The 25134-nt window shown below is 40.6% G+C and overlaps 1 protein-coding gene across 13 annotated transcripts in view; it reads right to left on the bottom strand.

Moving 5' to 3' along the window:
* The window catches only part of ROBO2 (roundabout guidance receptor 2), an 863595-nt gene that overhangs the window by 16783 nt on the left and 821678 nt on the right, over positions 1–25134 (bottom strand). For 5 of the 13 annotated variants that reach the window (XM_061627931.1, XM_061627933.1, XM_061627934.1 and 2 more), the window contains 3 exons: positions 20336–20518; positions 17126–17296; positions 1776–2021 (listed from right to left, as the gene is read on the bottom strand). In XM_061627931.1, the coding sequence (XP_061483915.1) occupies positions 1776–2021; positions 17126–17296; positions 20336–20518 (600 nt within the window). The remainder of the gene's footprint in view (positions 1–1775; positions 2022–17125; positions 17297–20335; positions 20519–25134) is intronic. The other 8 variants (XM_061627937.1, XM_061627939.1, XM_061627940.1 and 5 more) reach the window with 3 other exon arrangements.

Below are 25134 nucleotides of genomic sequence, written 5' to 3'. Positions count from 1 at the left end.
GAAGACTTCGGTTCTCATTCATTTCTACAGTTACTACAATATTAATAATTTTTAATAGTATCCTTCAGAGGAAAAAATGATTAACATTGTGGAATTTCTTAACTCTAACTTGTGTTGAAATATTGACCAAAACAAGAATTTAGGAGAGCCATCTTGAATTCTTAATACAGTATCTACATAAAATTTGATTTTTTTTTACACAGACTACCACTAATTGAAACATGTTTGTTGTTCATGGCAATGAGCTTCCTACCATTACCCTTCTTATTTAACTGAAATAACTGATCCTACTTAAGATCCTCATTGTGATTTCTCTGTTCCCCCATACCTGTATTTACAGAAAACTTGCAGAAATCTGTAAACACCATTTAGAGTACTCGATAGTCCATAGGCATTCTTCACAGTCTACCAGTAGTTATTCAAAATAAACCGGATAATTCACAAATGTTTATTACATACACGAAAGGCCAATAGTCATGGCACATATGCAGGGATAATAACAATTCAGATCAATAATACTGCTGAAGCCTTGTTATATTTTATGGCATTCTAAAAGTTGTAAGTCTGTTGTTTTCCCAGTAGTAGTTACTCGTAAAGGACACTTAAAGATCCTTATTCTACCAATGGACAATCATTAGCTCTTTGTTGTTGGCATGCCAGTAAAAATTAAACAATATGTATGGCTTCATCCAATATGAAAGCTTTGCACTGTGTATTTTTGTTGACAATAAGCAATGGGCATAGAAGACATTCCACCGTTATAATTTGGTTAAAGGATCTGACATAGAAATTGCTGGTATCTGAAATTAAGCTGACAAAAGGAATTCATGAAAGCTGCAGAAGTATATTTGCAGGTAAATTCAGCTTGCTGAGAGCTTTTGAAATATGAATGAAATCAACATAAATAATGGGTGAAATTCAGTGCTGCTGTTCTGCTCCTGGAATGGCTTTTGATCCAGTGGATGCCTCTACTAACATAAGAGTGGGTGAGGTGATTTTTGCTGATTTCCCCCTCTGCTTCCAAAACTCTGTTCCAGAAAGTGGGGCACCATTCAGAACACCAGGGGCTAGGAAGGAACAGCATGGGAATTGCAAGGAACAATTGCCTCACCTCCTCTTACCTTTATGGAGGTGTTCACTGAATGAAAAGCTGTTCTATGAGCACAACAGCAGCGCTGGATTTCACCTAGTCCTGACACATTGATTCTGCTGGATGCCTGCTGGGTGAAACACTATTCTGCAAGCAAAATGGCAGCATTTGCTTTTGCCCACTGAGTTTATCAATGAGAAGTTCCTTGTTTAAAAACAACAACCAAAAAATAACCATGAGACCAAAATGGCTTGATTCTGAGCTTATTATAAGGAAACAATCATAAATGTGAGTAAATTGACAATAATGCTGTTAATACAGGTAGAAGGTAAGGACATTTGGTGTACTATATTCATGCAAAAAATCTATTCCAGTGGATAAAAAAATGTTCACAGCCAATCTGTGTTGCATATGTATGCATTCCTCGTATGAGATGTCAAGTACATTTTTCCCCTGCTGCATACAGTAGCATTATTAACTCCCAAAGGCATGCAATCAGAATTTTAGTGGTTTAGGTGTATTCAAAAGCTTCACCATTGCAGGAGCAAACACTGAAGGTCAAATGTTAATAGCAATCCTTTGACTATTCCAGTGTAAGCCTTGACCTTCACCGCCTGTGGGAGATCTTATAATGGAATATATTTAGGAAACTGCCTAAGCTGCTTTGAGAGGTGCATCTACACACCTGATCCAAATGCTTGTTTTTGCTGGCCTTGAAGTTCTGTTGAGCTTATCCATTCCTGGGTTTGCCGCTGCCACTCTAGTGATGTTCTAGCTTGACGATCCCAAGTGCTCTTTGTTTCATCTATGCTGGACGTATGCTGTCGTTCTAGAGAGCTTCCTTTTCTCTCTGTTGAACCTCCACGTTGGCCAGGGCCTATTTGCTGCCTTAAACCCTGACCAGGGGGCGGGTCTGGTGGTGGTGGAAGATCTAAAAATGTGAATAGACTCAGAATTTCAGTGACATATATCTTTAAATATGTATGCAAAAAGGAAGGGGTGGGAAGTCTTGACAGTCAGAAATATATTTACCCTACATTTTGCACTGGTTTTAGGCCATTGTGAGATCCCTTTGATGGTAAATAACAGAATATGTCCTTCATCAGAAGAATAATTTTGGTCAGGCTGCACTTGGCAAGTTAAGTAACAACATTTACCTATAATTTCAGTAGATTTAGGATTTGTTTAATTTTTCTTTGTTTGCTATGAAATAGTTTTGAAATACTAATAAATATATATTTCTATAATACAAATGACATTTACATGTATGGTAAATAAAAGTGGCTTCATATGAAAGTTGCCACCCTGGGCTCCTACTTGCCACCCTGGGCTCCTACTGGGAGGAAGGGTGGGATATAAATCTAATAAATATAAATATGAACAAATTAAAAAGTTTTTCCATATGTATGTTAACATGCAACCAAAAGTTGAGTGAATTTGTAAATTGCTCAACATATGTCCAGATGACAAGACAACAAATTTGGGGTGGGAGGGTGAGGGATCTCCAAAAGCAAGTTACTTTTTTTTTAAAAAAAGTCAGCTTATGTTTAACTTCAAGCATAATGTACCCATGGTGTCTGTACTAATCTTTGATCGAAATAAATTTATTCATACTCACGGTGTCAGATTTCAAATTAATACTGCTGCTATTGTGAAAAATTTTTTTATACTTATGTTTTTCCAAAATAATTTGGTGATTTTTTTGTGTGAAGTTGGTCTTCTGAAAGAGTTTATTAATATCATTTTCCCCTTTGAGATAAAGCATTTAAACATTTCACACTTAGCTAATTGCAGGGTGTTTTTTTTTAAAAAAAGCTAGTGTTGTTTTCTTTTATTTTTGGACCCTGCAATGGTGAAGAAATGTTAGTATTCACAATTTTTCAATATTTCTTAGTTGCAATCCAACATTCTCTCCATGCTGTTTCAAGATAAACATGCAAGTTTATTACATACTACTGCTAACTAAATCCTCTTAGGAAAGCATAGGATTTGTACTTCTCTGAATCATGCCTCTATGAAATATTTACTGGGCATAAACTTTTTTTAGTTATTTCCTCTTATGAATTGAGGATACAGCAGTCCTCTCCCATTTGCATGGCAGCTGATTTCTTTGTCCATCCAACACTCTTGACCACATTTGAGTGTTGGATTCAGGTGAATATACCAGTTTGAACCACAAGTGACTATGGAATTAGAAGAATCTGTTGGTTCTATCCATGTACAGCCTGGTGCATGCTGATACACACAAATCCATACCTAGGATGGTCAGCAGGAGCACAGTGAAGGGGAAAGAAAGAGATGTAGCATACTTGTGAACCAGCCCTAATTGTGGAACAGATACTTAATTATTTGGAGCATGAAAATGCTATAATGTCTTATGGAGGCAGCTGTTTGTATTCTAATTAGTCAAAATAATTAAGACAATAAATCTTCCTCACATCTATCCTACATATTAATTTTCTCTTTTATGTATATAACGTTGAGGACTCTGGGGCAGTTTATTCATGCATTTTAGCAACTGGCAAATGAGTGAATCATCAAACTCCACAGACAGAACTTTAGTATTGCCTAATATCCCCCCAAAATGAAATGCTTTTAATGAAAGCTGTTCACACATTCAGCGACCAGTACTCGTGTTTGGAAATCAAGTATTATTATTATTTGTGAAAGTGTAAGCTTGTGCTGAACTTCCATTTTCTCACTGGAACTGGACAGTATACAACAATGTACCTGAAACAAAGTAAGCCTTAATCCAATGAGAGCTTTTCTTCCTGATGCAAACAGCAGTTGTGTGGAAGGGGACTTTTCATTTGACCTGCAGCACAGGGACAAAGGGTTCAACTCCTGCCCTACCTCCTGCAGCCCCATTCCTAAAGAATAATGAAACTTAAAGAGGCACATTTTGAATCATGTGTAATTTAGCCCATAGAGGTCCTGAGAGCCTGCCGTTTCCTTGGAGGTTTGGTGTTAGGAGCTGCTGGGGCTCACCAAACCAGAAACGTTGGGATCTGTGTGCTGCTACACCATGTGGTGAGCCACTCACCTATATGTTGTAGCATCTTCCTGGACAGATTAGTATCCTAAGGTACAGTTCAGTGGCTCACCACATGGTACAGCCACACACACTCCAAAGGTTCCCACAGTTTGAGCCTTAGCAGCTCTTGAACATTGGCAAGAAGAAAAGACATTTGGTCTTACTGTAAAATGGTTTTCTCTGTGCATGTCAAAAGCTGATCTCAGGTGGGTAGCGGTTGAAGGCAGAAGAGTGCTAAATAACTTTTTTAAACAAGGACTTCCTGCTCTGCGCAGCTCCTTATTTCAGTTTTTGATAACAAGCCAACCAACAGGAGGAAAGAAAGAGAAATAATAGGAACCATCGACACAAAACAGGAGACAACAGGACTCATATGCTCTCTGCTGTAGGCCTAAGATGAAAAAGACAGTGATGGCAGCCCAGCTCTCCTAGGGAGTGGCCCTGAGATCAGCTTTTGACATGCACAGAGAAAACCATTTTACGGTAAGACCAAATGTCTTTTCTCCTGTGCATGGAAAAGCTGATCTCAGGTGGGGCATACCAAAGCTGACCCATGTAGGGTGGGAACATTGCTGGGCTGATTACACTAGTGATCTGGGAGAACTTGCTGTAGCACTCTCCTCCCAAAAGCTGCCTCTGCTGATGCATATGTGTTAATTTTATAGTGTTTAATAAATGTATTAGGTGCGGCCCGTGTAGCTGCTCTACAAATCTCTGTGATAGATGCATGGCATGAGAATGCTGCCAATGTAGCTGCTGCCCTAGTTGAGTGGGCCACTCTCCTGGCCAGCCGGGCTAACTTTAGAGAGGTGTAGGCAAGTATGATACATGCCTTGATCCACCTAGTGAGCGTGGACAAAGACACTTTCTTCCCTAAAGACGCTGGGTGGAAGGAGACAAATAAACTAACTGTCTGACAGAGATGTTTTGTTTTAGAGATACACAGTTTCAGGGCTCTTTGCACACCCAGTGAATGTCACACTTTCTCTGTGGGGTGAATGAGATTAGGACAAAAAGAAGGAAGTACCAGCTCTTGCTGACAGTAGAAGGTAGACAGTACTTTAGGACGAAAAGAAGGGACAGTACGTAGGACTACTCTATCCTTATGAAACACATAGAAATTCTTGTCAACAGACAGAGTATTCAACTTAGACACTCTCTGGGCCGAAGTAATGGCCACAAGGAACAAGACCTTAAAGGATAGGAGATGTAAGGAAATTTGACTTAGGGGTTCAAAAGGGGGCATTGTAGGGCCATTAACACCTTGTGTAGATCCCAAGTTGGGTAACAGTGGATCATGGGAGGTGCCGATGCCGTTGCCCCATGTAGAAAATGCCTGAATAATGGATGAGAACCCAGTGGTTTCTCCGGAGATGTAGACAGAACCGCCAAAAGGGCTGAAGCTGGGCATCTGAGAGTGTTTGGCCTAAGACCCAAGGACAAGCCATCCTGTAGGAAGCAGAGAATGTCATTTCTACCTGCTTTCCTTGGAATTAAACCCTTCTTTTGTGACCACGTTGAGAAGGCCTTCCATGTAGTCTCAAATATTCTAATTGTGAAAGGGCATCTTGAGGCCATCATAGTTTCCACCACTTGAGCTGGAATGCCTCATTTTAAGAGGCATCACCTCTGAATCTCCAGACATGAAGCACCAGACTTCCTGAGTCTGGGTGAAGAAGTTGTCCCTGCAACAATAGGTCTTCCCTGAGGGGAATTTGCCATGGAGGATCGATCAATAGACCGACGAGTTCTGGGAGCCAGGATCTCCTTGGCCACCAAGGAGCTATCAGTAGAACTCTTGCCCTTTCAGCTTGGATCTTTTGAAGTACTCTGGGAATGATCAGAAGAGGTGGGAAGGCGTAGAGTTGTCCTTGGGGCCACTGGGACATCAGAGCATCTATGCCTTCTGCTTCTGGTGTCACGTATCTGGAGAAAAATCTTTTCACCTGGCGGTTGAGGTGTGTGGCAAATAGGTCCACCTCGACTCTGCCAGATTGTCTCACTATTTCCTGAAAGGCCAATGAGTGAAGCTTCCATTCTCCCTGATGCACCTTCTGTCTGCTGAGCCAATCCAACTGGCAGTTGTCCTCCCTGTTGAGGTATTCTGTGAGGATCAAGTCCATGTGTGGTTCCGCTCACTGGAACAGCAGGGCAGCTTCCTTCTGTAGTTGTGGGGAGTGTGTGCCTCCCTGACAATTCAAATGTGATTTGGCCGATACGTTGTCTGTCCTGACCAACACCATCCCCAACCGTTTGATCTCCGCAAAGTGCCTCAGGGCTAGCCGAATTGCATGAAGCTCCAGAAGATTGATTGGAAGTACTGACTCCTGTGGTGACCAAGTCCCTTGTATCATCTGGCCATTGCAAATGGCTCCCCAGCTGGTCAGGCTGGCATCTGAGGTGAACAGGGTCCGTGGAGGGTCCTGGAACGGCACTCCCCTTAGTAGATTGAGTTTGTGCACTCACTATAGCAGGGAGCGATGGACCACTGGTAAAAGTAATAACTTCTGGTGACGCCTGGCCACAAAGACACTTTGAAAAGGCAGTAGCGCCCACTGGAGTGGTCGAGAGTGGTGATGTGTCCATGGTGTAGTCTGATAGGTTGAGACCATCAACCCCAAGATACCTGCCAGATGCATAAGATCTGCTGAAGGCGAAGATAGGAGTTGTGTGACAGCTGTATTTATCTTGTCTACTCTGTCTTGGCTAAAGTTATGAGTCCCTGCCGCAAGTCTATGGTGGCCCCCAAATGTATTATGCAGTGGGCTGGACAACACTGGCTCTTGGTTTGGTTGACAAGAAAGCCATGATCCTTGAGGCATGATAGGGTGATGTGCAGATCTTCCCAAGCCTTGTGGAGGGACAGAGACTGGAGCAGAAAGTCATCCAGGTAAGGAAAGACCTGGACGCCCCGCGTCCTGAGGTGTGCCACCAGAGCAACCACGATCTTTGTGAATACTCTGGGGGCAGACGCCAGACCAAAGGGCATGGCCCTGTACCGAAAGTGATCCTCCCCCACCGCAAACCGGAGGTAACATCTGTGAGGCAGAAAAACAGGGACATGCATATAGGCCTCCTTCAGATCAGTAGATGAGAGGAAGCCTCCCCTTCTCAATGCCTCCTTGATGGACAGTAAAGTTTCCATGTAGAACCTGCGGTATTTTATGAACTGATTCAAGTTCTTCAAATCAAGTACCGCCCTGACAGTTCCATCTTTTTTTCGTGATGGTGAAGGATACTGAGAACATTTCTGAAAACCTCTCGCCTCTTAGAACAGGCTCTATTGCTGCAATCTGCAGAAGGTGGGCAATCACTTGAAGAGTCCTTTCCCGCTTGTCCAGAGATGTTGAGAGGGGGGAGGGGATAAACTTGGTTGGAGGGAGGTGAATTCCAGCCTCAGTCCGTATCTGAGGGTGTGCAGTACCCATTGGTCCAAAGATGTGTCCCTCGAGTGGTGGACAAAGTGCTGAAGGCATCCTCCCACCTGAGGAACCCTGGTGTCAGAATTGATGCTGCTGCTCCGATGGAGAGCGCACTGGCCTCATGAATCCTCATGAATCCTCTTAAGGCCTAGATCCAGCTTGTGCTCTGACGGATCCTTGAGGTGGGCATCCAAGTCTTTGGGTTCAAGGATGCATTTAGTAAATTGACTAGAGAGGCATCGACCAGAGGAACCTTGAGGTGGTCCATGATGTGTTGTTCCAACTTATAGTATTTGTTGGCAGTTGCAACCAATTTCTTGAACTGCAGGAGGACATCACATTCGGATTTGATCACTTTAGGCAAGAGTGATGGAAATTTTAGCACCCTTGACTTGGGTTTCGGGTCTGGACACAAAGCCGAAATTCTAGATGCTGAGGGAGCTGGAGGGTGTTCCAGAGAATTTATGTCCAGAGCTTCCATTGCCTTGCACAGGTGTGGAAGGAAATGAGCCTCCTAAAAAATCCTATTGGTAACTACTTCCTCTGACTCCAAATCTCCACTCCATTCTTCCTCATCGAGGACCATCAGCTCGTCGTCTGGGTCCACCGTTGCCTCCTCCTGAAGTTGAGGATGCCTGCCCTGTGAGGCGGCATAAGTGTCTGATAATGCCCTGCCTGGTGGTTGGGGCATGTTTGAAGAAGAGTGGAGTGTAGTGGGTCCCTGCACCACTTGTGCTCTTGAAGGTGGCGGAGTGCATGCCGTGGCTGGTGTGGGGTGTCAAGCCTTAGCCGCTGATGTGGAAAGATCTCTGGCTAGATCCAGTAGGAGAGAATCTCTCAGCTGTTCCTTTAATTGTTGTAGCATGTGCGGTCATAGCTGAAACTGTAGAGGTTGAGCATGAGAACAGTGTGGGTTGTGCATCACCCTCTGAACTTGGAATTCTTGATGTGAAGAGGGTGAAACGAAGGATGCTTCACCCCTCTTCTCCTGTAATGCTTGGTGAGACGTAGCTATCTTGAGGAAGTCTTCAAGCTCCTCAGGAATGTAGAATTCCTGTAGAATGTAGAATGTAGAATACAATGTAGAAAAAATCACCTCCAGGGTGGGCTGGAATTGGGTGCCTTCCTCCTCAGATAGGGGTTCCAGATCCCTCTGTGACCTGCACATATTGCTATGAACCTCCTTTGGTGCAGCCCCCTGTGCATCACCAGGCCATTGCCTGTCATGACTGGTTCCCCTATTTATTTATTTATTTATTGCTTGCATTTGTATACTGCCCCATAGCCGAAGCTCTCTGGGTGGTTTACAACAATTAAAAACATTAAAAACAAATATACAAATTTAAAAACACATTTTTTAAAAAGCAATTTAGATACCAGTCGTTCTGGAGCCACCCTGCCCACAACAGTACATGCCTCAACCACCTCGTGCCTGCTGGAAGAGGGATGGGCTATGGCTACCCCTGCCTGGGATTGAATAGAACCTAAAGGCCCTAGGGATAATGGCAGAGGCATGACTTCCATTGTAGTGTGAGGCTGAAGTGACTCAGGTTTCTTTGGTGGGTGGTCCAATTTGCGTGTTGCCTTCCCCATGGGTGCAAACCACTCTGTGGGTCTTATGGGGGCTAAGGGCTGTGAAAATAGCCAGGCCAGGTGCTGATGAGCTGTGGGGGCCCCCAAATACACTTCCCCCATGGCTGGCGCATCCCGCTGAGGCCTTCTGTGGGTGAGAGGATGGAGGAGGGAGTGTCAGGCACTCTGCGTCCTGGGGAGCATGCTGCAAGAGGTGTCCCTGCTCACACCGTGAACGGAGGAGGCCGGTCGGGTGATTGCCAGTAGACGGGCACAGACACGTCTGAGAAATGAGGTGGGGGGGCAGAGTCCAATGAAGAAGACAGTGGTCTTGCAGCCAAAGTGGTGGGGCAGCTGCTTTGAGGTTGGCTCAGCGCTGCTGTGAAATTTCGGGAGGGGGGAGAAACGTAATATGACAAGGAAAAGATACAGACATACAATAGGAAAAAAACTATACAGGCCTGAACACAGATAGCAGCTAGATCAACCGTTCTTGGTGGAAGGCAGAAGAGAATTTGAAATAAGGAGCTGTGCAGAGCAGGAACTCCTTGCTAAAAATACAAAACTCTTTAGCACTCTTCTGCCTTCAACCGCCAGGTGGAGCTAGCTACCCACCTGAGATCAGTTTTTCCATGCACAGGAGAATATGTGGAGAATACCTCTTTATAATGACAGAGTTACTAGTTAAGCTACTCATTTGACAAATCAATCAATATTGTTGTTCCCATTCACAAAAAATTGAAAAGTAAACGTAAAGAAAATCATCATCATAATTGGTTTTTATTATTATTATTATTATTATTATTATTATTATTATTATTATTTCCTTCCTTCCTTCCTTCCTTCCTTCCTTCCTTCCTTCCTTCCTTCCTTCCTGGTGCAAGTGCCTTTTCATTCCGTTCATTCAACTGACTTTGTCAGATGTTTCTTCTAGCACTGTATATTATTAAAGTAATTTACAGAGGACTTTCAGTGCATTTTGAAATTGTCTTTCAGCTTACTTACTTTTTCTTAGTTATTCTGAATCTAGTAGTAATTGAATAGCTTTTTGGACTTGACCTATAAACGTAGGCAAGGACAGAGCACTGATAAACTGAGTTTCCAATGAATGGGCAAATATAATTTGATAATTTGCCAAACAAGGCATGAAAGAGTAAAAATATCTCCTGTGAATGGCAAATCATTGATAACTATAAACCATAAGATATAGGCATGGAGCTAGAGGAGCTTGCACACAATTGTGCATCTTATGACTGTCATTTTTTGTTCTATTTCAGTGAGGTCTCATCCCCATTAGGGTTTGGTTATTTGGTAAAGCATATTTGTCTGGAACACCTTGACTTAGCTGATTGCTGTTTGTGTTGGTTGGAATCCAGCCAAGTCATCAGAAGCTGCATCTAATGACAGCACAGTTCCGGAAGGAGAAATTTGCAAGCCAATTAGTACAATAATGTAATAATATTGGAGAGTGGTGGCTTTTCTCCCAATTCAGTAATTAGGGAGATGGGGATTCTGATGTTTCGTGACAGCAAAAACCTCAACTGAGCTTAAATATGTTCCCATTTGACTCACCTTGGATTAGCATGAACAGTGTGAGAGATTACCCATGGTGACTGAAAACAACAGTTATTAGTTTAGACTGTTAAAAGAGCTTATGTTGCTAACCTTCTACCAGTGCACTTTAATGGAAATCTCAATTAATTGCAGAAGACACCCCAGGGAGGAGATTGTGAATAAAGAATTTGTTTCATGTTTGCTTGTGAAATGTACTATGAGATGGTTCACACATAATGCCAAAAGATGCTTTGGCATTACATGAGTGACTGTCAGGCTTCCCTCCTCCTCTCAGTCTATAAGTATTCAATATAATACTTTTTAATGCTATTGTTTTTGATGGGATGGTTGATGTTGAAGTGAGAGTCACACTTTATTCTGTCAAGAAAATAAATATATATAAGCAGTATATGCAAGGAATCTGTGGAATTTTAGGCTGCAACCAATATATGCATATATAGATGCCTTGCTGGTAATTGGGTAGCCATATGCACGTAACACGTGGGGAGCTGATAATTGCATAGTTTCTCACAACATGAATATGCATTTTTAGGGAAAATATAATATGAGGTGGACAAAGCCCAAAGCCATTCACAATGAGTTGCATTTTTCTTTTAGCTAAGAAAGATGCAAAACACTCTCTGTTCCCTCTCAGACTACTGGGTGTACAAGTCTTAATGGAACATATGTTGGTGTGTTTATTGTCGTATTTTCCCAGCCAGATCAGGACGAACATAGTTATATGATCTGTTGTATGTCTCCCACCTTGTAGAGAAATAAAACACCCAGTTGCTTGTTCTGCTGTCTTATTAACGCTAATCAACTGAAGTAACCATGGCTTCTAGCTCAAGAACAAGGCTGGGGAAATGAAGGGTGGAACCTGATCCTTTCTTTGGTCCTTTATCCAAACTACTTGCTTGAATTGCAAGAGGGTAGTTTAAATGAGCAGTTTAATAGTAAAATTTATTTGCAAGATTGTTTGCATTTCTAATTAAAAGCTAAAAGTTGCATTTGAGGTGGCTGAAGAAAGGTGCCTGTTAAACAAATGCAGATAGTGTTTTGCAAGATGAATGTATGCACATTTGATATATAACACAAGCTTGACCTTCTAAATTATATATTAAGTCCCAAACAATCCCCCGTGGGCAACAAGAGCCATCTTGGGAAAATCTGGTCATTATGTGGATATGGAAAATAAGTGGATCCCATACCACCAAGGATCATAATTTTGGTGTTGCAGGCAGATTGTTTCAGGTAAAAAGGAGGAAATGAGAAAAATAATGTTTGAAATGTATTTACTAGGTCAAAGCACTTTTGTTGTTTCATTCGTTTGTGACATTGTGATAGTGTAATAGCTAGTAACAACTGTACATTAAATGCCTTGTTCTCTTTTGTTGTTAGAGATGGAATAGAGATGGATGGATCTCACTGTGTACTTTGTGATGACAATTTCCAGAGTTACAACTGTTGTGAAAACTGGTCTAGAAAAAATTAAGACCGTTAGTGTGGCAAGAGGAGCTGGCCAAGTAAATAAACCTATGGATATGGAAGAGCATGTCAAGTATTTTAACAACTACATATAGGGCATACAAGAATCTCAGTTGTTCGAGACTTCATCGGGAAGTACTACTGAACAATTTTCAGCATTCTTCTGTATGAGCCTTGCTGCATCTAGTTTCACTGCATACTTTGTGGCTAGCCAACAGCCAATGAGGTAGAGAGAAAGAAATAGCTTGCTTGATGACCATCTGTTAATATGGTCACCACAGTGCAAATGATTCAGTCAGGGACCTTGCAACAAAACCTGACAACGAATGGGAATGTAAGTACTGGCTTGGCTGGATAACATAGTAGATCCACAATCATGGTTGCTACCATCCCTCTGGCATGCTAGGAGCCCCTGCACGTGGAACAAGCAATCAATTTAGTACAACTGGATGACATGTCAATTTGGAAAAATCCCTGGCATTTGAGAAACTGTGCAAGTACCTTTTTTTAAAAAAAGATGAATGCCAGTACTGTATCGGTGAGTTCATTGACAAACTGAAGGAGTTTTCCCGTTCTCAGGAAACATACAGTGTGAAACATCACATAGGTAAATTAGAAGGTGCCTTTAGGGAAGTAATGTTTGTCTCATATGCTCCAGTGTTGAACAAAAACAGCTTTCATTAGCTTTGTTGATAAAACTGGAACAGAGTTTTGGTACCAGAGCAGGAAAGCAGATATTGATGATGCATGCACATGGATTGCACAAATGGTGGCAGTAATAATTTGTGAGGACATCTGTTCAAAGATCTACAACTGTGACATGTAACCCTTCAACAAATTCAGTGCTAGATGAAGTGGCTGAGGTTATCCTTTTAGTGATGTGTAGGGCAGGAGCAGGGAAAAGTCTTGATGAGAAGATGTACCACGTACAGAGAAGTAGTCGTCTGGGGCCATGGGGGCTGTAGACCTGTTACTTTTTTGGGAGCAGGATCCCAGCCAGGTCCCTATGTATGAGCATGAGTATGCATGAAAGGGGAGCATGTTAGTCTCTGAGGAGAGTCCTTGTCCTTTCGTGCTGCTTGGCACCAATCAGAGTGAAAGGAAGTGAGTCAACCACTGAGAAGCCTTCCCTTTCATGCTGATTGGCTCCTAGGGATTTCTATTGTAGTGGAGTGTGGACTTATGAGATCAGAGGAAGAGCAAGGGAGATGAGGGAAAGTGAAAAAAGGGGTATGGCTATGAGGGGATGTGGCATGACTCTCATGAAGGGACCCTGCACTTCTGAATTTGCCACTACATTGCTGAACACATCTACTAAAATAGTATAACTAACCAACCATTACATGCTAAATTTGACCCTGTAACATTTCCACTCCTGTAAGGCAGCATAATATCAAGGGTTTTCAACCAGGCCCAGGAGTGGCATGGTACTCACCTGCTGGCTAGGGATTGGGGCTGGAAGTTGGATAGCAGTAGACTGAAACCCATTCTAACATCACAGGCTGCAGCACCCAAGAACCTCCTTAATTTCATTACTTGCAATTGCAAGTCAGGCTGTGAATGTACCTATGAGTGTGGACAAGGAGATCTGTGTACTGCGATGTGTGGTTTTTGCGTTGCCCGTGGCTGCAGTGACAGAACTGATTGGAGGAGAAGCATGATGATGACCTTCAGAATGACATTTTTGATGAAAACTCTCAGGATGATATTCCTAATTAAAACCTTCAGGAACAACATCCTGATTAAAAGCTTGAGATTGACATTTCTGATGAAAATAGCGAGGAGTGTGGAGAAATGGCTGTACAAGAGAAAGTGCAGGAGGAAAGGTTGGAGGTGTGTGTATGAGATAAGCTGCCAGCACCTGGAGAAATGGCTGTGCAAGAAAAAGTGCAGGAGAAGTCTAAAGTGGGAGTGCATGTCTAAGAGGAGGTCCCAATGCCTGGACAGATGGGTGAAATAAAATCCCCAAGTGACTTTGCACCTTGGGTGTTCCATAATGGCCTTACAGGGTGGGATCCAGTTCCTATGGATGCAGCCCCTAAGCAAGCTCAAGCTGTGAGAGGCACTCAGGGTCCTGCAAGTCTGGAGGGTAAAAGACACTGGGAGGGTTACTTGCCTCTGCTTGTGCCCATGATTTACCCTGGAGATGGTGAGGGAGAACAAAGAGGAAGATTTCTTTCTGCCAACCTGGGTGGGCTAGGCCAACTAGTCATGAAGAAGATGCTCCCAGATAAAGACTTGTGGCAGGACTATGATTTGCAGTTTGGGGCAGGGGATGAATTGGAGTGGGCCACAGACATTTTCCAGGGCAGCAAGTGAGAGGAAGATGGATCCAGTCTGCCAGTGAGAGAGCAGATGTGTTCCTGGAGAGGTATCCCAAGATCCTTCATGCAGAACAGGGATCAGCTTGGACTGGGAACTCAATGAAGCCCCAAGACAAAGGGCCATGTGGGCAACTGCATTGTTTGGGGGTGGGATTGTGCTTACGGGACTGTGTACTGATTTGCTATAGGCATTCTTCCTGATGGTTTTAGTATTGCCTTTTGAATTATGCTTTTTGCATGCTTGTGGGGATGTGAACTGTTTAATGATTTTTGAGGAAGTATGCTGATAGGTTTTTGCATTACTATACTATGCCTGTTAGATTTTGTGTGCGTGCAACTGTTTAGGGTAGCAAGGGGAAAATGTGTGTGTATTTGAGGGCTGCTGTGCTGCAGTGGCACAAGACAGGGCAAAGGAGCTCTGGTACTGAAGCTGTAATCTGGCTTAAACATGTCATGAACTCACTATTTTGGGCACTGCCAAGTGTGAGGACTGAGTAAGGGGTTTGGATACAGAACTGTGACTGGGAGATCCAAGAAACAAGAGGAAACCTAAAGAGAGCGCAGTTAATTGAAAACTTGCTGTAAAGGAGTGGTCTGTTTTTGTACTTGTGGTGAGTGGAAATGTGACTGTGCTATGACTAAACTTTTGGTTATGTATGTTTCAATGCCTTTATTAACCTGTATCTGTTATTTCTGTACAGGAAAAGCTGTTCTTCTGTTGTTTGTTTGCAGGTCTGTGCTAGACCTTTTTCAAGGAAGGGGATAGTGTTATAGGATTGTGGGGTGGATCTGGATGACATCTGTGAGACCCCTTCTACTTTCTAATTGTGTGCCTGTAAGCGATACAACCTGCAAAGGAAGAAAGTGGCTCCACTGGTCAGACTAGTCTCCTATGTCAATCTAATAGAGTGGCTAATGGGTCTGTCAAATGCCCCCATTAACAAGTGTCAGAACCTACCAGAGAGGCATGTGGGCCATTTAGAATTCTTTCAGGGGGGAGGAGGGCCCCCTTTCCCCAGAGTTTTTAGTCCAGTTTAGGCAGAAAAGGCTGGGAACTGGAGAGAGATAGAGAAGTTTGCTTGCTGTCTGTATCCTCAAAGCTATGGACAATGCAGAGCAAGGTCTGATGGACTGTTAATGCTGTGAACCCCTCCATCTTAAGCTCAGGTTGGAATGTGTGTAGATAAAAAGCATATATCCTAAAAGACATCACAGTATCCGCTGACCTTCTTTCCAAGGAAACCAAGCCCTGGGTAAGCACAGGAACCCCTGGACATCTCACACCTCTCAGAGATTGGTGTGGTACGCAACAATATCATATTGCTGTGCTATTATGATGGGACTGAATTTTATAGCTCAGTGGGAGATGTTTGGCTAAAAAGCCATAGAGTTCTGACAGAGCTAACATCAAATGTCTTGAAAGTAACAAATAGTAAGTCAGATGGAATCACAAAATCCATTTTTGTTTTCCGATCATCGATTAAAATGTTTTAAAAATCGCTAAGAAATTGGGGAGATGAGAAAATGGAAAACAAACTGACCACATTTGCGATAATCAGCGTAGTAGAGAAAAAACATTATATGTATCAATGAGTTATCAAGACTGAGAACAGTAATGGATTTTTTTTTAAGTGGGAAAAGATGCTAGAGATGGAAATATTAAATGAAATTTGTAAATCTATCCTTACTAGTGGTTCGGTCATGCCCCCTTGCATTAATTTAAAAAGAACATAATTTCAAAATGATGTATGGTTGATATATGACATCATAGTGTTTGGCTAAAATTTATTTGAATTGCAGAGATATATAATGGAGGGATAGGACAGAAGATGCAGACTTTATGTATATCCGGTGGAACTGTGAGAGAAGATATTTTTGGAATGATGTTATGCATATTAGACAGATGTCTGGATACCCTTTATAATTAAGTCCATTACATACACCTCTAGGCTATTTTGTAGAATGGGGATCTCTTTTGTAGCTTCATTGTACAGTGCTTAGAAACTACAGTTTTATTTATTTAATTAATTTATATCCCGCCCTTCCTCCCAGTAGGATCCCAGCTTATACAGTTTTAAGCTGTATATAAATTGTTGAAATAAATAATAAAGAAATATTTAAAGATATAAGGTACAAACAGAACACGTGAAATTGCTATTATTATTATTTTAATTTGTTAGCTGCCTTTCATCCTTCTAAATAGCGTTTTTCTACTGTGCCAACTATGAATGAATAATTTAGTAGAATTTGGCCCTAATGGCAAAACTAACAGAATTTATGCAATTACGAGAAGGAAATGAAAAGAAATGTTTGAAAAAGAGTGAACTCCATTTACTTCATATATCTATTTAACACAAATATTAACACATACAAAGCATTTTCCTTGCTTATTTAAATAGAAGAAATGATAAGATAAATGATAATTAATTATTATGAATTTGTGAGAATTTATCTTGATAATTTTATATATTTTTACTATTATGAATATATAGGTAAACATTTGTGAAAAGAAATGTAACATTTGTATTTTGCATGTTTATAACAAAAATGTGGTGAGCAAACTTTTATGCAGTTTGGCATACTTTTATGGAAAGCACCATTTTATAGTTACCATGGAAATGACTTGAAATACAGAACTTACCATCTGTCATTCCTTCCCTACGGTGAGGCAATGGAGGCTGGTCAACTCTGCCTCCCTTGTGTTTTTTGGTAGGCCTAGGCCTCTGACTCTGATTCTGGGCTGCACTGATGTTGCTGTCGGTAGAAAAAGGACTGGATGGCCGAGGCCTCTGAGATGAGGAATATAGTTTTCCTAAAAACAGAAGTTAAAATTAAAATGTTATTCTGTTGATTGGCCAATTCCTCTTACAAGCCTGTGCTAACAGTCTTCAGTTTATTTATTTGGGACACCTCACATGAGAACTCCTGAGGACAATTTTATTGAAAACATCACCGACACAGTGACAAACTCAGTATTCTATTTTGCTAATAAAATTTGAATGAAAAACTGTTTTCTGCATGTTTGCCCATCACCACTTTTTTGTATGGTAAACAGAAATGATACACTAAAACATCTTTTTTTTCCCTCTTGGAAGCAACATTTATTCACAGTGTCTTGTCTATGCAGGAAACATATGTTCTGGATGAGGATTCTAACCTCAGTTTTACCCAAAACATGCCATATTTATATTGCCTACCTAACCACATTAGGCAAGTTATCAAAGGTAATTTATTCTGGGACCCAAACCATTCAAGGGTAATTCAGTTAATGTTTCTCCATATTATATTATTTTGTATGCATGTAAATGTTATTATTTTATGGAAGAGGTAACTATTGGCTAATAAAATAGAGTAATCATTTCTAGATCTGTTAACTGTGTTCCCTTCTGTGCTAATGGAGTATGCATTAGCAAAAAAGTTCTTCCATTCATTTTATATGCATTGATTAAATTAACTCAAATTTGGCATACTGTTTTAGTCCAGAGTCTGCAAGTTCAAATCCCCACTCGTGTCTCCTGGGTGTCAAGGGCCAGCTAAAGATCACCCTCACAGGGTTATGTGCCCTGCCACCCGTGCAGCTGTGGGCAAGCTGCATAGTCCCAAGGAGCCCAGTTGCCCCCCAGCTGGCAGTTGTGGAAAGGAAGGGGCTGGCTTGTGCAGCTGTGGCAAGCTGAGCAGGCCCTAGCCAACTGGAGAGGACAAGCCTCAGAGGGAGGCAATGGTAAATCCCCTCTGAATGCCGCTTACCATGAAAACCCTATTCATAGGGTTGGCATAAGTCGGGATCGACTTGAAGGCAGTCTATTTCATTTATACCCATAATAAAAATGTGGAGCAAAATCCAGTATTTGCCCTACCACTCATGGAAAGACTTTTGAGCCAGCAGATACCTCCAGTAGTGAAGAGGTGATTTTTACTGATTCCGTCTTTTCCCGGCAGCCCCATGCCACCTTTCACAAGTACAAAGGCACCAATTAGTTCCCCCCTAGAAATTATGATACCATGCTGAATTCTTGTACTTCTCTACAAAGATAAGTGGAGTTTACAATAGTTCCAAGAATTTAAAATAATTAATATTAAAGTATTTTTAAGATTTAGTTCATTAGTTACTTACTGTTCTTGAATTTAGGATTTACTGTGATCTTTTTTTAAAAACCACACACATTGGAACACCTCTAGCAATGCTCATTAGATAAAATGTCTCTTGGGCAAAAAACATTCCAAAAGACAAGAGAAAAATCCATGCATGAATTTTCTTTCTGGTTTTAAGGTTTTATTTTTCACATACAGAAAAACAAAGGACACAACCCCTTCTCTCCCATGTGGGATGAGATCCTCTAAAGCCTCCCCACCAACCCTTTGCTCTCAGTGCCAAATGCACTGCTCTTTTCTAAGGGTCCATCACACAGACTACTTGTGGTATTTGTAGGAGAAGCATGGATGCCAAAACCCTGAAGATGAGGAAGCAGCTGCATAGACTCTGCCCAAAAGTAGACCGATTAATCTTTACCAAATAATAAAAAGGCTACTGTTATGATTTTGTACAATTAATGGACAGGCTTATTTATATTTCATAGTCACCATATGAAGGCCATTTAAAGCAATTCCACATAGTGGTGTTATGAGATTGCCTTTGGCAGCAGTTCGCTGTATTTTAGATAATTCAGTTTTTTATGTTGTTGAAATTTTTTGATCAATGTGGTATAAGCAAGCCCAAGAGTAGTCTACAGCAACCGTTCTAAAGGTCACTTCCCTATGACTGTTTTTTGTGAACTCTTATTATGCTTTTATGAAGTTTTGTGCAGTATCCACACAATGTGATCCTCATTAAAATGCCATCCCATATACCCTTCCCCCACTCTCATTTAATCCAGATTGTTTCTCCTGGGTTTTTACATTTTCTGTAGAAATAGTAAATATGGATTAAATGGGAAATAATATGGGACAGCATTTTGATGAGGAAGGTGGTGTGTAGATGCTGAACAAAACTATCATGCATGAACAGTGCTGAGTCAACAAACTGTCATGTGGAAGCAGCTTCTGATTCCTTAATGCATCTTTAGTGTCCAATAGATATTTTAATAAATGTCACTGATCCAAACACATTCTATTTTGATACAGTTTGTGTACTTTGACTCATCTTTTGCTGGGGAAAGGAGAGTAGTGACCACGGCAAAATACATTTTAAGGTTGCTTTTATGTGACATTTGAAAACCAAAATCAGACTCATTTTGTTTAAGCAAGGCTGCTAATTTGTTGAACTAGATGCTGTCATTGATACAATGTTAAGTATAATCCTGCAGTCAAATATAATACATAATTGGATTAAGCGCCTTCAAAGGCAACCATTTAACAAAGCTGTTAAACTGTTGCATTGTTAGAGTGATAAACTTTCACCAATACACACTGTGCTTACAGAGTCTTCCCAGAAAATACATTTGGCAAGAAAGATGCAAGAGAGAAACAGTAATGGAGACAAAAGCAAAGGGTGCAGTTCTTCAGAAGAAATATTATTGATTGTGAGAAGGTTTTGCAAATAATAAATCATCAAAAATTACACAGCAAAATTAGTAGTCTCCTTGAGGCAGTATTAAAAGGCAGTACATGTCAGTAAATCTATAGCTGATTCAAGAGTAGTGCTACAAAGTCTGAGCAATGCATTGCTTTGTCTTGGCACGTAGTACTCTTTTGCTCAAAACAATTGAAAAAGGCAGAAATAACCTGTCTGCCTTTTTATATGCATGTTAGGCATATTTATGCTGAGATTTTGTTTTGCTTAGAAAGAGAGGAGGAAGAAAGAAAAGGAGAGACCTGGCATCATGCAAGAAGCCTTAGTTTTGAGTCTACAAACCTGTTCCTGATAGGCTGGTTCCATCTAGCCTAAACCCAGCTTTATCTGCTGCTGCAACCAGAGCTTGTGTAAAACTGCCGCTGGTAAAGATGGAGTCATCTGAGGAACTACCTACACTAGATCTATGGCTAGAAAAGTTACGGTCCTCATCAGATGCAGAACCCCATCCATTTACAAGTGAACCTAAAAACAAATGTAGGGGGCTAGTGAGTTGTACACATGAAATAGCGTAACTGTTTATATAAATTTCAAAGGGCTATTAAAATTTCTCTTTTCCCTCTATGTTGAAAATTCAAAGAATTTGGGATTCCTAGAACAGGAAAATTCAATTCAAAATTGACAAAGTTTCTCCTATCACCAAGGATTTTAACTGATGAAAAAGTTCAGAGTTTTAAGTGAGTATTATATAAGGAATTTTAAAGCAAAAGTTTCTAATAATAGAACTCAAAATAAGGAAAACATGAATAAATGTACTCTATCCCACTATTACCTGTTCCAAATTTTAATTTTTAAACTGGATATTTAGTCACTACATTCCATACATTTGTATTGCACAATTTTTGTGAGACATAAATTCAGCAAGAAGGCAATGACACATTTATTTTAATACTGATACACCCATTCATTCAAATTGAATCATTCCATTTGGTTTGCGGATCATAAGGTATCAATGTTGCACTTTCAGAGATGTATACCAATATGAAAGGTATATCAATTCAGATGATTAATGCTAATTAAAATGTCAGCTTCTAGCCTTAAGGGTGAAAAGTTACAGGCCATATTTGAGATAAGGCTATAAACAATGCAATACAGAAATGTCCAAGTGCTGTCATGCACACTGGGAATTCCTGCTCATTTAGACTTCTCTATTTTTATGGAAGAGACCGAAGAGGGGGCAGACCTTAGCTTGTCATCGATAGTGCTGTAGGAGAGAGAAAAGTTGTGTCTCATGAAATTCTGTTTTCTACACAGCTACTAAAGACAAAGGAGCTCTTGCTTCTGCTTAACCTGGTCACCAGTCTATCCAAACTAGAAAGTACAGTCATTTCAGCCACCCCATTGCATAGAACACAAGGATTACAAATGTTGTTTTTGGTATCATAAAATCTCTAGTCTGAAACTAGAAACATAGTAACCCCTAAGTGAGCATTCAAGATTTCAACTGTATACAAAGATGTTGGAAATAGCTTTGGTGCCAAATAGATTTTTCAAAACAACAAACATAGTTTGCAGTGCTGGAATGACCAAATCTTTTAGCATCAGTTCAGTTGTATGCTGTACTAAACATAAGTTTGTCTAAGATACAAGAGCAGAAAGGATCAACAGAGATTTGACAGGCAGAAAGTGGGTTAAGTGCAACAGAGGTTGACAATTTGATTCTGCTTGCAAAAGGCGCAAATAAAATTGTTACTTTCCAAATGGACTCTGTCTGACATAGACAGATGTAGGTAAGCCAAGATAACAGCTAAAGCAAGTTGGAAAAGAACTTCTATTGAAAGTATCAGTTGTTAAAAAAGAAAAGTATATAGAATTCCAAACAGAAAAAGCCTAGCGGTTGAAATTACTATGTAATAAAAGTATTTTTTTAAAAAGCTAGTTCATGGGTACAAACTCTCAGGATAGTTATTTAAAAGAAACCTTGCTTCATTTGACTTGGTGGCATTTAAGAAAGAATGTCAACTGAACAACATGTATAATTTAAGTGAAAATAAGTTTAGGTGGTCTGTGGCTGTAACCAGAACAAAATAGTCCAGCATGCAGCAGAAAGACCTGAACACAAATTTTGAACGGTGCTTGCTGTTTTTGCTACATCATTTCCCACTGCTGAAGAGACCAGCACTGCCATTCATTAAACACACACACACACACACACACACACACACACACGAAACAGAAAACAACACGCTGGCTGTGTGCATAGATCAGCACAGGCAGACTGTCCCTTCTTCAGATCACAGCCTATGTTTACAATAATAAGCTGCATATTGAAAACACAAGTTCTACATTAGAAACATGTTGGTATTTGCCCTTTTAATGTATTTTCCTATATATTTTCTTAATGACTGCATAACAGGAGTGAAATCATAGCCTTGGTGCAGAGAGACAACTCATCCCTTGCAAGAAAATCTAGTTGTATGCTTAATATTATTTGAGGAAAATTACTGGAGAGCAGAAGGGTTAACATTCCTGTTTACAGACACAAAATGGAGTACACATTTCAGCTCATTCTAAAATGTCATAGCTGTACAGAGATAGAAAAGTAGGCTTGTGAGAGAAGACCAGCAAGGACTACTTAGTTATTCTATGAAGGCCAAAACTGCACTGCCTTGGGGATTACTATGAGATAAGATTGCTGCTGCTTCTTCCTTCTGCAGTACCACAGCCCACCAAACTAATATCAGACATCCTGACCCACACTCAGGCTGTAACCTTGATATCTAGTTGAAATATGCTCTAGCAGGACAAAGCATGACACAACTGTGAAGCCTTAAAGTCTATTTTCATAATATTATCAGATTACTTTGAAGACAGAAATTCTAGCTGGTCAGTGTGGAAAAGAAGTATGGACTTAAATAATACAGAAAATATGTGGGAATATATTGTTATACACAAAATCCAATATTACATCTAAACCAATTTAAGAGAAAATCACTTTAAAATGATATACAAATGAAAAAAGTGCCAACCAAACTCAGAAATATGACTATAATACAGCATGGTAAATGTCGGAGGTGTCAACAAACTCATGTAGGTGCATCTCCATAATTATCTCTCTTTTGAACCAAAATAATATCTATAATTAAGGAAATAATGGAAACAGTTTTGTTTTTATATTAAATGGCCAATTGTGCTTTTTGTCATGGGCCCATGGAGAATGCTGGCAGGATTGGGAGGATGGAGAAAGGTTTGCCAATGATGATGGAATTAAGAAATCATGGAGAAATTGTTCCAGAAGCCTCTGGGTCTCCTAATGGAATTGCTTAGAAAGGCCCCAAACCATCTCCCTCGCCTGTAGCAGTCAGAGAAGAATCTTTACTGGCACTCAGCCCAGCCAATTCATTGAGCAAACAGACGGTAATAAATCAGACCAGAGCAATATGATGGATTGTCTTTCTCTAGGAGAGCTGGCAATCCAAGATCATATAAAAAAAACACCAAAAGGCATTTACAGTTAGAGAAATTCTCCTCTGCTCCCAGAAGGAGCCCCCCATCTTGGTGCAAATGTTGGAAAGTGCTAGAGTTAGCCAGAGCAAGTAGTGTGTGCCCGCCCCCTCTCTTTTATTAGGAGTGGCGGGAGTGAGAATCTTTGTTGTGATAGCTCTCAGTTGCAGCTTCCAGTTTGCGCCTGTTCTGTATTCTGATATGCACCTTATGTTTTGATGCTGCATACCTGTACTGATTGCTGGAATAAAGTTTAATGCAAAACCCAGTCTTCGAGTCCTGAGTCTGCTTCTCTGGTTGGGAGCTAGGATACTTTTGCTGGTATACATAAGACAAGAGCTTGTCACTAATATGCTGAAATGGTACCTAAGAGGAAAACAAAAATTCTAGGTGTTGAAGAATTATTAAGGAGAAATGGAACTCTTTATCAGACTTGGAACTTACTCAGTGATTGGTCAGAATTAAGGAGTGGAGAAAAAGCAGGAATCTTTTTGAACTATTGTGACTTTTTGAGATATTAGTATTGAAATATTAGTGAACGATGAGGTTGTATTATTCTTTGATGTAACTTTTAATAAACACTGCAGAAAACAAACAAACCCACTAATGTATTCCACTAACCAATTAGCCAACAAATCTCTTCTGAAATACGTTGCTGATTTTAAACCTTAATATACCTAGAAATACTGGGCTAGATCCAAAAGTCCATTTCAACTCACAGAGGTTCATTAAGTGGAAATCTCTCTCCATGAATGGAAGAGTACCTTTGGGTCCCTCCCTTTGGGTCAACCAACGATTAGTGAGATATGAAATCTGTCCATCCTTGCCAGGATTCAGCTAATGTTGACTTGCAGTTGCAGGCACTTGGATAGAGACCCCTCAATTCAAAACAGTTCTCTAACTGCAAAGAATTTTGATTACAAAGTTCCATAATTGATTTCTGCATTCCTCACTTGCAGCAGTCTGCTCCATTGCTTCTACTACTGCCAGTCATGCCCCCTGCTTTCAGGTTCTAAAATTTAAACTACAACACCAATACCAAGGTAAGTTTAGAGGAAAGGTCAAGTCTAAATAAAAGATTAAAATGATACAGGAACTAGTTAGGCACAGAAAAAGGTGAAGCTGTGATGGCCTTTGTGTAAAAGGCAAGCTTTGATAAGGGAATGAAAAGAATGGAAGAAAAATGGAATTGGTTTAAGAAAACTGGTGCCATCTAGATGTTGTTAGACTCCAATTCCTATCAGCAAAAGCCAGTGCAGCCAATGGACAAGAGCAATGGGAACTGTAGTCCAACAACATTTGGAGGGCATCAGGTTAGGCAAGGCAGGTTTAAGCAATAAGAGCTCCCACTTTCATTGTTTTTACTGCTAAGAAGGCTACAGGAAAATGTTATTAACCTGAAGAGAAAATTATACAGCCACGAGAGCAGCTGTATACTATAGCCAGTGTGGATTTGTCACATTCCGCAATGTTAAATTGAAAATACCCCTGCATGCCATTCTGATGCTTCCCATAAGCTCATTTCAAAATAAAACCTTACCAAATTTACAGTCCTGAACTCAGAAACGCTTGCTTAACACTCCTCTCAATTTTCATGGCAATACACAAAACAGTCAGAGAGAATAGAGAGTTCAAAG

The sequence above is a fragment of the Rhineura floridana genome, chromosome 5 (assembly GCF_030035675.1).
Source record: "Rhineura floridana isolate rRhiFlo1 chromosome 5, rRhiFlo1.hap2, whole genome shotgun sequence".
In the NCBI taxonomy this organism is placed as follows: domain Eukaryota; kingdom Metazoa; phylum Chordata; class Lepidosauria; order Squamata; family Rhineuridae; genus Rhineura; species Rhineura floridana.
The sequence above is the reverse complement of the archived record's forward strand: the minus strand, read 5'-3'. Positions and strand labels throughout refer to the sequence as shown.